The sequence below is a fragment of the Chrysemys picta genome, chromosome 4 (genome assembly GCF_011386835.1).
Source record: "Chrysemys picta bellii isolate R12L10 chromosome 4, ASM1138683v2, whole genome shotgun sequence".
In the NCBI taxonomy this organism is placed as follows: Eukaryota; Metazoa; Chordata; order Testudines; family Emydidae; genus Chrysemys; species Chrysemys picta.
This window is the reverse complement of record NC_088794.1, coordinates 125,791,870-125,804,418: the sequence shown is the minus strand read 5'-3', so window position 1 is coordinate 125,804,418 and position 12,549 is coordinate 125,791,870. Positions and strand designations below refer to the sequence as shown.

At 42.0% G+C, this 12,549-nt stretch overlaps 1 protein-coding gene across 3 annotated transcripts in view; it reads right to left on the bottom strand.

Annotated features, from left to right (window-relative positions):
* Positions 1-1,606: 1,606 nt before the first annotated feature.
* SLC24A4 (solute carrier family 24 member 4) overlaps positions 1,607-12,549 on the bottom strand; it is a 136,735-nt gene continuing 125,792 nt past the window's right edge. The window contains exons 13-17 of one of the 3 annotated variants that reach the window (XM_005285433.5): positions 12,329-12,495; positions 8,332-8,446; positions 5,553-5,665; positions 4,585-4,650; positions 1,607-2,579 (exon numbers count right to left, since the gene is read on the bottom strand). In XM_005285433.5, coding sequence (XP_005285490.2) covers positions 2,427-2,579; positions 4,585-4,650; positions 5,553-5,665; positions 8,332-8,446; positions 12,329-12,495 — 614 coding nt within the window. In that variant the 3' untranslated portion in view covers positions 1,607-2,426. The remainder of the gene's footprint in view (positions 2,580-4,584; positions 4,651-5,552; positions 5,666-8,331; positions 8,447-12,328; positions 12,496-12,549) is intronic. The other 2 variants (XM_065593517.1, XM_065593515.1) reach the window with 2 other exon arrangements.

Below are 12,549 nucleotides of genomic sequence, written 5' to 3'. Positions count from 1 at the left end.
TATCCTGGAGGCACAATCTAGCCCTGGCTTACAGCCTTTCTACAATTAAAATTAAAAAAAAAAAAAAAAAGGGGTGGGGGGAGGGAGGGATAGCTCAGTGGTTTGAGCATTGGGCTGCTAAACCCAGGGTTGTGAGTTCAATCCTTGAGGGGGCCACTTAGGGATCTGGGACAAAATCAGTACTTGGTCCTGCTAGTGAAGGCAGAGGGCTGGACTCAATGACCTTTCAGGGTCCCTTCCAGTTCTAGGAGATAGGTATATCTCCATATATTATATTATAAGTATAACACAGGTGTGCATGGATTCCACCTCTTTCCATGTTAAACCACAGTGAAGGTATTTTAAATGCCATTACATTTGCATCCCAGTGACTTACACATACTGGTCACACTTGCCTATTTGATAAAGCCTCTTAATCAAATGCCATTTGTTGCCATCTTTAGGATTGGTGAGTTCAACCACTTGAGTGAGGGGGAAAACTCAAAAACTTAGCTTGGTTACTAATACTGACATTTGTAACAAAGAACAGTAAGACAAATAACAGATATGTTGCCCTTTTTCTTTAGGACTGTGTTGAAAGGATCCTATTCCTATTAAAATTCAACAGCAAAATACATTCATTAATTGGTACCCCCATACACATCAAAAAATAGCCTTAATTATAACACATTGCCTGGGGTAATTAAGATTGTGCATGCAACTTTGCTTCGAAAGGAATTATTGGTCACATATTAGTCAGATAAATTTAATATATGTAAAGGAACCTCTCTAATCAATTTTATTTCCTAAGGATTTAAAGTATTTTTGTTGACAAATAATGGGCATCTTGATATATAATCTTAAGTGCAAAATATTAATGCATTTAAAATGCATGAAATCTTTAGTAATCTGATAGATGTTTTGCTATATAAACATTAAAAAAATAAAAAATAAATCTATGTATAAAGTTAATTGTGCTTCTTTAGAAACCTTATATGTTTTGTTCATATACAACTTTAAAATACATTTTAGAGTTAAGTAGCAGTTTCAAAATATATTAAATTCTTTTGATGAATCTTCTTTGTAACTCCACTTCAAACTGTGACATTACACAGTTTTGGTAATGTTACTCATTATTCTGGACCAGATTCTGTTCTCAGTTATGCCCAGGAAAATTCAGAGTTACTGTTTTAATCTAGATTTATACAGGTGCAAAGAAAATCAAAATCTGGTTCTGTGCGTTTAAAATAATTTGGCTCTAAAATAAGACATGCTTTAAAACTTCCTGCATACAATCTGATCAAGGAGATAGTTCCCATGACAGACTTGATCTTGTTAGAGTTGTTTATTATCTACACTACTTAGTGTTGGGTACCCATCTCTATTAAGTTTGTGGTTACAAACAAAAACAAAACAAAATGGAGAAGATGCAGCAGCTTCTAGATTAATATACTAATAATGAAATAAATTCCCCCCCAAATCCCTGATGCATCATATTGCAAGAAGGTCTGGAATGTGTTCATGTTCTATTTTTCAGATAACAATTGCCACTAGAAACTGAGCGCCCCACTGGCGTTAATCTTTTAGTTTCTTGTAAAATTACAAGTGGGCTTACTAGTACCAATGCAAAATGTTACTTACAGGCTTTAATATTCCACAAATGTTAGTTTATATTTGTACAATATTCCTTGTTGATGGTAAAACACATTTTTCAAGTATGAATATTTTGCACATATTTCTCTTTTGAAGATTTCAGATTCTATTACTCTTAGTGTGCATCATCAAAAGTGATACGATATTAACCATTTTCTCTTCTTTCTCTGTAAAATTGTTCATGTGTTCTTCACATTTTTTTAAAAAAGAGAGTGATTAAATATTCAGAAATCACACAACAAAGGCTTATAAATGTCAATGCAGTTCCTCTATAAACAGAGCACTTGAAGGGGAAAAACATATGTCCACAACAGTGCATGCCATGTTATGTGCATCGGACTTTCTGGTCCTGTAGCTCCGATGCTTTAATGGAGTCAAGAAAAGTTCTGAGCCAGTCTCTTCTTCTTCCATGGACAGTAAATGTCAAAAAAAGAGAGAGGAGAGTTTTTTCTAGTCTTGTTCCGATTGACTGTGGTGCATTACTGTCTGCATAAGGAGAATGAAAACCACAGCAGAACACCACGAAAATCGGACTTTTGAGTGCTCTGCATGAGATCCACAAGTTGGATGGCTGAGCAGCAATACCCAAAGAGGAAAATGCTTTGGTTGCCTTGAGCTAGCATGTTAAAAGAAAGGTTTGTTTTCCTTCCAGGTAAGTAAAAGTGCTTGTTGGATGACAAAGCAGGAAAGAAAATCAGATGACTGATGAGAAGGTAGAAATGTAAAATGTCTCCTATCATTTATAGCACAAGGAATCAAGAGTATGTCAGCCCCTCTCACGGTTGTGGCTTGTTTTAAAGATCTTCTCGGCACATTGGAAAGTTGACAAAGGTGAAGACATTAAACTCTATCAATACAGAGAAACACAGGAAAATGGCATAAAGAAACAGCACGTAGAAGCCTAGTTTCTTGTCAAGTTTCCATTTATTTACATGGATTCCACCCACCTGCAAGTATACAAAGTGTTAGTTAATGGAGTCTCAAAGGACACGAATGCTACAAGCTTCAAATGAGGTCTATTTGAATCTGCTGTCCTTAAACATGCTAAAAATGCAGTCTTGGTATTTTACAGTGTTCATTTTTTCAGATAGAGATAAGGCACATAACTGATCGAGTTAAACATGAGGGCTTAATTCTCAGCTACATTAAGGCCTCTTTACACTGCTGGAACATATAAAGCGGCCTTTAAGTGGGTGTAACTTAGGGTACGTCTACATTGCAACTGGAGGTATCCTTGGACAGACATATGAGCACTAGCTTTGATCAAGCTTGCTTGCTAAAAACAGCAGTGTAGCCATGGCAGTGCAGGTGGTGGCACAGGCTAGCGGTCTGAGATGCTAGGTCAGAGGTGGTGCTAGCCCATTGGGAGCCCTAGGTAGGAATAGCGCTGTCTCTGTCCTAGGTAACATTCAGGCAGTTAGTCCATGCTGCCATCTGCACTGCTGTGGCTGCACTGTTATTTTTTAGCATGACAATTGATCACAGCTAGCATAGGTATGTTTACACATGCTGCAGCATAGATGTACCGCAAGTGAGTGGTATATTTTCAGAACTCTTCACAGGGTCTGAGCTCAGCGAAGAGCTCTTAATGTAACTGAGAATCAGGTCCATAAGTGTATAGTTTCAACATACTCGGAGTCATGCAGCTCCCATTAATTGCTTCAGTACAGCCTAAATTATCAGGTAAAAGAACCTTCAGTGCTGCCCCCTAGATCTATTGTGGTCTCTGGAACATTGGCCCTTACAGAACGTTACTTCTTTCAACAGCTGCAGAGAAGCAGAGAACATAGTATCAAAGGCGGTCAGAAGTAATGAGAGTTAGATGGCTTGTTCCTTCATACAGACAGTTTGCCAAAATATATGCCACTCAAATTGTATTGTGCAAAGACATTGGCCAACATTTCCAAAACCTGGGTGACTGGTCTAAAGTTAGGCCCCTAAATCCACATTTAGGCTCACATTTAGTGAGAGAGTAATGGGAGTGTTCAGAAGCTTTTCCATTCAGATGACACTGCTTCAGCTGTGTCAGAAGCCTGGTCATTCTGCCCCTCAATGCCCTGTGGACACCTTTGATGATAACATTTAGCTAACCCTCCCATATCTTGCCAAACTGCTGGAAAAGTGGGTGGGTGGGTGGGGAGATTTATGACACAATACAACACAACTGTTGTCTTTTAAGATATTACTTGGACATTTGCTTCCCAGTGTGGTAAAAATGAATACCAGTGATGGTGTCTACTGAGGGCTGGGCTGGAAAGAGATTATGTCCATACATGTCACTTGTGAGATGCATTGGCAAGTTAATTGTATACTGACTAGGGTCTGATTTTTGCAATACTGGTCATCCTACCACCAAATTTAGTGTGTCATTGGTACAACGCATTGGTAAGCTACAGACATGATGCAGAAATGTGAGGTCTATGGTGATGACCACATTCTCTATGTAGTCTCTGCTGAGAGTCTACAGTTTGAGAAACACTGTTAGCGAAGTGTTAATGAGGATGGATATTTACACTTTCAGAGTCTTTGCCCACACTGGGCTCAATGGGAGTTTTGCCACTGACTTCAATGCATTCCAGTGCAGGCCCTAGATGCATTGGAACTGACTTCAGACCCAAATCAATGTTTCACTTACCAGGCCCTTTGTTACAAAATAAAGGCCCAGTCCTGAGAGGTACTTAGTTAGCTCCTCCTGGGAGCCGAGGTCCTCAGTTCTCACTGAAATAAATGGGAATTGAAGGTCCTCAGTGCCCCATTGGGTGCTGAGAGCCTGATTTAATGCCCACTGATGTCACTGGTTGCTAGATAAAGTTCTATATGAACAAATGCTAGTCAGAATGGTAAGTACTTCCAGTTTCGCCTACTTCTACATGCAAAGTAAATACATGTATCAAATTATGACATGAAGTGAATACTCAACGGAGTCATATTTTAAACCACAGAAATACTTACAGTAAGAGCTACAGACCCCAGCAGAAGCACAACCGAATAGACCAGTCCCTTGCTATTTATCTTAACCTGTGAAAATTAGACATAAAAGAGAACTTTAAAATGTTTAGGACATAGTAATTGCAATAGAAAGTTAACTGCCTCTTGACTTAGAACATTCTCTATTCTATTTTAAAGTAATGTCTAAAATTTAAAATGAAAGGCTTGTCTACATGACGGGGTACTGCACTCTACAGGGGTGGGATTTCTAAAGCGCACTATTATGTTGTGCATTAATTGGCCCGCGTTGACCCTGCTCAGGTGCACTAAAGGCTTTCTAGTGTGCCTGCACTACATTAAAGTGCACTAGGGGTCTACATGGCCCAATTAATGTGCAACATGTTAGTGCACTTTAGAAATCACATTGCTTAGTGCTCATTGCTTCACTGTATTGACAAGCCCCCATTTGCAATTTTTAAATGACATAGATGTTTAATTCATGGCAAAAATTGCAATAATGGGATAACAGCATGTTTAAAAGAATCAGAACAAATATGTAAATAATCAGTTTTGCTTAACTAAAACCCCTCAGCACTTGCATATTGCCTTTGGTCAATAACTCTCAAGGAGAGTAAGCCTTATTATCCTCATTTTACAAACAGGTAAACTGAGACATGGAGAGCCAAAGAGATTTGCTCAGAGTTGTACAGTCAGACAATAGCAGAGCCAGGAATAGACCCAATTGCTCATATTCTCCTGCCACCCAATACAATTAACTCACATTGAAAGCAATGGGAATTAATTGCATCTTGTGACAGGAAAATTGTTCGCACGTCTCCCTGTTCTTTGGCTAGGAAATAACCTCATGTCTTATTTAACTACTAATAAAAATGCTCAGCATTTTTACAATGTTTTCTTCTGAAAACAAAACACACAAAAACAAAAATTAAACAATTAAACAATTAAAAAAAAAAATATATATATATACGTACCACTGATCCATAATCAATCAACATAGTTTGCATGCCCCATGGTACTCCAAGGCCTACTAAAATGTCAAATACATTGCTCCCTATTGTATTGGATACTGCCATATCACCAAGACCTGGGAAACAAAAACAAACAAACAATAATTCTCAGGTCAAAACAACACACAGGACAAACATTCTGTAACAAGGCTGAGGAGGAGGGAGAGAGAGAGAGAGAGAGAATGACTGTTGAGCAGCTTTGCAATGTAAGATGACACTTTAAAATTAGCTAACTAAGCACTCCTGCAATCCCCACGTGGGCAATTTGCCAAGTACCTAAGATCAATACATAATTTGCGTAACATTTACATAACCTTTTAAAATAAAAAAATGCTCACAACCAATATACTTTGTGCATGTATCATCCTTGATGGGTGAGTAGAAATTGGTGTTTGAGTTTGAAGCTAATTAAAAAAACAGGTTGATAAGCTTTGTCCTGTTTTCTCTGTAGTTTCAGGGCACAGCTGGCCAGGAGCTTCATTGTAAGAAGCTGTGTGTGGTCTGTCTTCATCTCTTGGGATGTGCTCTGGGGATGTGGGCTCTAGTTAATCTGAAAGGTGACAGTGAAAGGTGCTGAGCAGCGTGGGAGCTGAGGACAGTCAGCACTGAGCAGGATTGGGCCCTTATGTGTGTGAGCATCAAGTTCATTTTAGAAATTTCATTTTTTAAAAACAACCCCAAACAATAATAAAATAGGAGAACAAAGTGTGAGTGGGTGGTAAGGTCACCAGAACCTTGTTCTTACTGAATCTCTGTCTCCTGTGCTCAATATTAGCTGGTGTCTGATTTTGATACAATAATAATGGTGGCCGGAGTGCTCACCCCGATTTGTTTCTCTCTCAAGTACCTGCTTAGCTATCTGTGCTACTGCCAAATCCACAAAACGTGCCAGGAAGGAGGAAAAGATCTAATATTGTTGGAAAGTGCCCTTCAAATAAGATCAGCTTTGTGGAGGAACTTTCAAGGCCATGAGAGACCTTCAGCTGGATCACATGCACGACGTCTGCTCCCAAGGCCTGGCCTGACACAGTGGGACACGGTCAGTAGCGCAGACTGTCCATCCCTGGGATATCCTCGGGATTTGTGTTTATGGCAACATCTCTTGCAGCTTCCCTTCACTGTCAGGGTACACCTGCATTTGCCTTTTGGGAAACCCTTTACTAAAGTGCCACACATGGCCCGCACATGTTACATGGGAGAATTGGGGATTCTCCATCTACCACTTCACCACGCTGTTCCTTGCCTGTACTCTCATAGCAAGTAATCTTGACCAGGTTGTTGCCTGATATGTGACGATATTCTATTGCAAAGATTTGGCCCACAGAAATCAATAGTAAGATACAAATAGAATATTAACTGGACTGTGGAATAACTAAATGAAGCAGATATCTTTTTTCCTCATTGATTACTCATTTAACATTTTGAGTTAAACTTAAGGTAGAAACTCTAGTGAACAGAGATAAAGTATGATAGCATTTATTTTCTGTACACGTTCAAGCATTATGAAGGCATTACACTGATCATTTTAGCACTTTTCCCCCTGTATTTCCTCTACAGATCTACTGACTCTAATATCATACATGGAAGAAACCAATTTTAATGGGAAGTGTCCCAGAACAGTTCTTAACACAGCTGATCTATTTTTGTGAGATTTTCCTGCATGTAATTCCTAATATGAAGTGGAGAATGGATGATTTTTAATATACGATTCTTTTTTGTTAGGCATAGCCAAAACATTTAAAAACAGACTGTGTGAAATGTATAGCTCTTACAGTTACAAATGAAACATTTTAAATATGTTTATGCTGTTCACATCATACAGATGCGGGTCTCTACTGGCTCCTGGTGGCTAGTTTAGGACTTCAGAATTTTTGAAGCCTGTATGCAGCCTGGAGAACAAAGAGCCATCCTTTGGCATTAAGGGCTGTAGGAGCTGGAATACTGCAAAATGCTATTATTACTATCTGCTCCTTTCTCAGTGTGATACAAATGAACACACTCATTCTTGTTTTAAGCAAAAATGGTAAAGGATGTGTCCATAAATATTTCTCATGTAAAAAAGGAAAGCTTTAAAAAAAAAATCAAAAGCTCAGCCATGTAAATATGAGTTGGAAAAATCTTTGGCCTTTTAAATAGGAAAGTTAAACTAGACATAGTTAGGGTTAATCTTTCCCTACTCAGTGTTAATATTCATAGAGCCAAAAGGAAGATGCTGGCTGTCTCTAGTTGGACAAGGAATAGGTTTGAAGCAAGTTAACTTTTGTTGTGCCTTTTCCCCCCCAATATCTTTCCCCATCAACTTAATCTGAAATCAATGCAAGTTTTACATGCAGCACTTAGGACATGATCCAAAAAGCAAACCCTTTTTCTATGCACCTTTTTGGTGTACAATCCTATTTTTATGGCTGATCTTTTCTAGTGTAGCTCATGTGTATGTTACATCTGTCTAATCTGACTGATCTATGCTGCATATGTGAGGTTTGGTTGCTGAATGAACTGCCAGAACATTATGCGATTTCTCCTGATGCTCCACGCCTCTTGGATGTAATAAATGGCCCATACTCGTAACCAGAGATGTAACAGGGTGGGAACCATTTTTTTTTTTACAGCACCAAGCAGAGTGGGGCCCTGGTCCATGCCTGGGGCTCCTAGGTGCTATCATAATTCAAACAACAGTTTGAAAAAACTGCATATTACAGGAGCAAAGCATGAAATTGTTGGAACACTTGAACAGAAATAATACCTTGTCTTGCTACTATTAAGCTGGCCATGCAGTCTGGTACACTCGTTCCTGCAGCTAGGAAAGTAATGCCCATGATAACATCAGGGATCCCCAGAGTGTATCCAATTATAGTAACCTGCAGAGTAAGCAAAAACAGCCATTTAAAATAATTGGGAAGTCTCTTATTCTGAAACTCTGTTTCCAATACAATTGTGATTCACTCTTCACTTTAATTTCTGGATGGGGCCGTTATGACAGTTACACACACACACACATTTCTATAAGGAAACAAAATCGTAGCAACAATCTGACTAAAAACCTCCTACTAGGGAACAATAAGTACTTGTAGGCACAGTCTAAGGGTTTTATGAAAGCCATTTAAAGTGCTCCACTTTATACATTTGTAACAGGATGCGCTGGCCCCTTAAGGGCGCTGTAGTGAGTCGGTGTGGCTCCCCTCCTGCCCAGAAGAGGGAGCCCACGTGCAGGCACCAGAGTGGGTGGGACCACCACCGCCTGTCCCCGCCCCCCGGAAGTCAAGGGGCGGGACAGGAAGTATAAAGGCCGGCCGCCAGAGCTCAGTCGGCGGCCAGCCACCACAGGGAGCAGACGTGCGGCCGGGAGCTCCCGGCCAGGAGACCGTCAAAGACCGAGGCCTGGACCCTAGCTGGCCTGAGCTACCCCGGGCCCGCTACGAGGAGGAGCCGCCGGAGCCCGTTCACGCCCGCCACTGGGAGAATCCCTGGGAACCGCACCCCACTAACCCTGAGGGTGAGACTGGACCCGAACCCCTTCGCCCCTGCTGCTATCCAGAGGAGCCACCTGAGGACCATTGGCCGGACTTCCCGGCAGAGCTACCAGACTTGCCGCCGAGCCCGGGCAGAGAGGAGCCCATGCAGATGGACTGGCCCGATCCCGGCGCGACGAACGAGGTAGGCTTTGAGGGGGATCATGGAAGCAGCCCGGGGGTAGCCGACCCTGGTCCGGCTGTAACCGAGTGTGAGCCTATGTCAGTGTGTTGCGGTCTGGATACCCCACTGACCAGCAGCGGCAGCAACCGCTGTTAGGGCCCCGGGCTGGAACGCAGTGGAGTGGGTGGGCCTGCGTTCCCCCCTGCCACCCTCCGCACGGGTGGCAGGCTTCCCCCTCACCCAACGCTCGGCTACGGAAGCCTAGGCGTGCCTTACCTGAACTGTTTATCCGCTCAGCCCCTGCAAACAAGGGCCTGAGCCTAACGGTGTTTGCCCCGCCCTGATCCAGGGCTTGGGCTTTGAACTATTTGCTCGCTCAGCCCCTGCAAACAAGGGCCTGAGCCTAACGGTGTTTGCCCCGCCATGATCCAGGGCCTGGGCTCTGAACTGTCTGCTCGTTCAGCCCCTGCAACAAGGGCCTGAGCTAACTGTGTTTGCCCCGCCCTGATCCAGGGCCTGGGCTCTGAACTGTCTGCTCCTTCAGCCCCTGCAAACAAGGGCCTGAGCCTAACGGTGTTTGCCCCGCCCTGATCCAGGGCCTGGGCTTTGAACTATTTGCCCGCTCAGCCCCTGCAAACAAGGGCCTGAGCTAACATCCAGGGCCTGGGCTCCTGAACTGCTTGCTCGCTCAGCCCCCTGCAGTCAAGGGCCTGAGCTTTAACTGTGGTTGCTCCGACTCTGCACCAAAGAGCCGGAGTTTCAGGACTAACTGACTGCTTGTTCCCACTGTAGTGAGTCGGTGTGGCTCCCCTCCTGCCCGGAAGGGTCGAGCCCCGGCTAGGACCTACTACAGGCGCTTACAGACCAGCACAGCCTGTTCTTATGTTCTGCCTGGAACAATGGAATGCTGGGTGGTTCCCAGGTCTGAAGGTAGCTGTAAAGTTGGCAGCAATGCAGGCTGGGAAGAGGGAAGAACTATAAAAGAGCTCCCTTTGCCATAGTAAGAGAATGGCTTGGGAAGAGGTGAGACCTGTTCTGAGGGTCCTAACAGAGACACTCCTGAAGGGAACAGAACATGAGTCTCTCTAAACAAATGGCCCAGATGCAGCTTTGGAAGAGCCTCGGGAGAGACAGCAGCCTGCAATGGGGATCCCAGTAAGGATGGGAGGAAGGGTCTCAAGAGAGGGCGGGGTGTTAAAATCCTGAAAAAGGGGCCAGAAAGAAGGCTTAATAGCCAGCCACCTAAGCAAGCCTAGGAAGTAGCCTGTGGGAAGAGTAAGAGTGAAGCCAGAACATTTGAGACTGGAGCAGGCAGCTACTTCATTGCTCAGGGGATTAGGGCTGGAGCCTGGGTAGAAAGGGTGGCATGGATTCCCATAAACCTCAGTGCTGCCACCTTGAAGTATTGTGCTGGCACTCCTATAAGAAAAGTCTATTTGTAGATCCGTGCAATCAAGGGGCTCTTTTTGGAACCCCTGCAGCCAAGGGGAAGAATTCCCACAGACTCTTAAAGCAGGCAGTGGCCCAGAAGCCAAAAGTGTTTGCTTGAACTCTTTTTTTCGTTAAGAGTTGTGGTTACCCCAGAAGGATGGAGTCTTTTTTCTAACTTAGCCAGAGGATTATATTAAGTTATCCAATCACTAAAACATTTTCCCATTGAGAGGGCAAGTAACCATGGGGACATTGAGGCATTGACGCATCTTGAAAGAGATCAGAGACAGTGTTACAGCATCTCTGAACACATCCTACTTTTGGTCTTTCCACAAAACTCCCACTGTTTTCAACAGAAGTTCTGAAAGTGGAACCAGGATAGAGAGCATGGTCTTACTGAAGTACAGATGCTATGAAGTTGTGGCAATGTGGTACATCAGCAAGAATGAATTGTTGGAATATGAATCTTTCAAACAGTTTTTGTTACATATTATAAAATCAGGGGAAGAGGGTTTTATTTTAAAATATAATACTTTAAATACTAACTTAAGGGAAAATACTGTATCCAAGTGAAAATGGAAAAATAAAATAATCCCCAAATGTCTAATATACTGACAGAGCTATCAGTATGTATCCCAGACAAGTAAAGCTGTGTCATACAACTCACAAGCCTCAAGCGAGTTATGAAGATCAGCTGCTCGTAAATGAAGATGCTTCCAAAAGGTCACACGAAACTGTTACATATTTCATTTTCCAGGGTACATATTATGAAAGAGTTAGATTTTTTCATTTTACTGATTTTTAATTGAGGAAAATATAGGCATGTGAAGGCTTTACCTACCCTACCATTGACCTACCAGTCCTTCAGCAGTACTAACATAACTTCTCATTAGCTTTGCCTCTCTTTGAATAGAAAAAAGATGCCTTTTTAAACTTCCAAAAATATTTTTTTAATTACAAAGAGTCTCATTTGAGCTACTTTACTATTCATGTCTCTTCTGAGTGAAAATATACATTTAAGCTATAAAAACAGAGAAACTAAGAGTGAATCACCTGGACTAGCATTTAAAGTAAGAGTGTTTATGAATGGATCATACCTGATATATCTTCATCGGAGCCTACATTTTTGCACATGTTAAGAGCAACTGAAAAGATTTATGGGTAACCTCTATGGCACTCTTATTAAGAAGGAGAATAATACTTGCGACTAATATAGTCCATTCCACCCAAAGCATTTTACACTGGGTTGATCCTGCAACCCTTACTACTCACCTGAGTTACTGTGTGAGTATATTTCAGGATCAGGCCTTCGGGCTATATTTTTTAAAGTATTAGGTGCCTAAAGACACAGATAGGCACCTAGTGGGATTTTCAAGAGCACCTACGCCCTAACTCCCAATATTAGGAACTAGGCACTGAGGAACTTTTGAAAAAAATCACACCAGGCCCCAATCTGCATCTTTAAGTGCCTATCTTTAAAAATATGGTCCAAAAGTACTGTCCAGAAGAGAGACTAGCACATAGGTCAGATATTAGAATAACTAATAGACGGCACACATCCCAATGTGGCTACGTTCTTCTTCCCCTAAAACAAACTGGGATTGGAGTTGAAGACGTTCGTCATCTGGCCTGTACATTTCATTTCTTAAAACAAGGTTTTTGTTGCATCCACTTACCATCCACACCATAAAATAGGAGAACAAAGCAATCCACAAAGTGGATAAAATGAATGTCAGCATAAAAAAGTTCTCCCAGCGGGGTTTGCTGCAGTTTGGAATGGTACAAAAGAGCAGGAATAGCAATGGCCACGTGAAAATCCATTTGACTTTGTTCATTTTTCCATCTGCAGAGAGAAAGGAAAACAACCTATTTAACTTTCCTGTTCCTGCCGCACCAG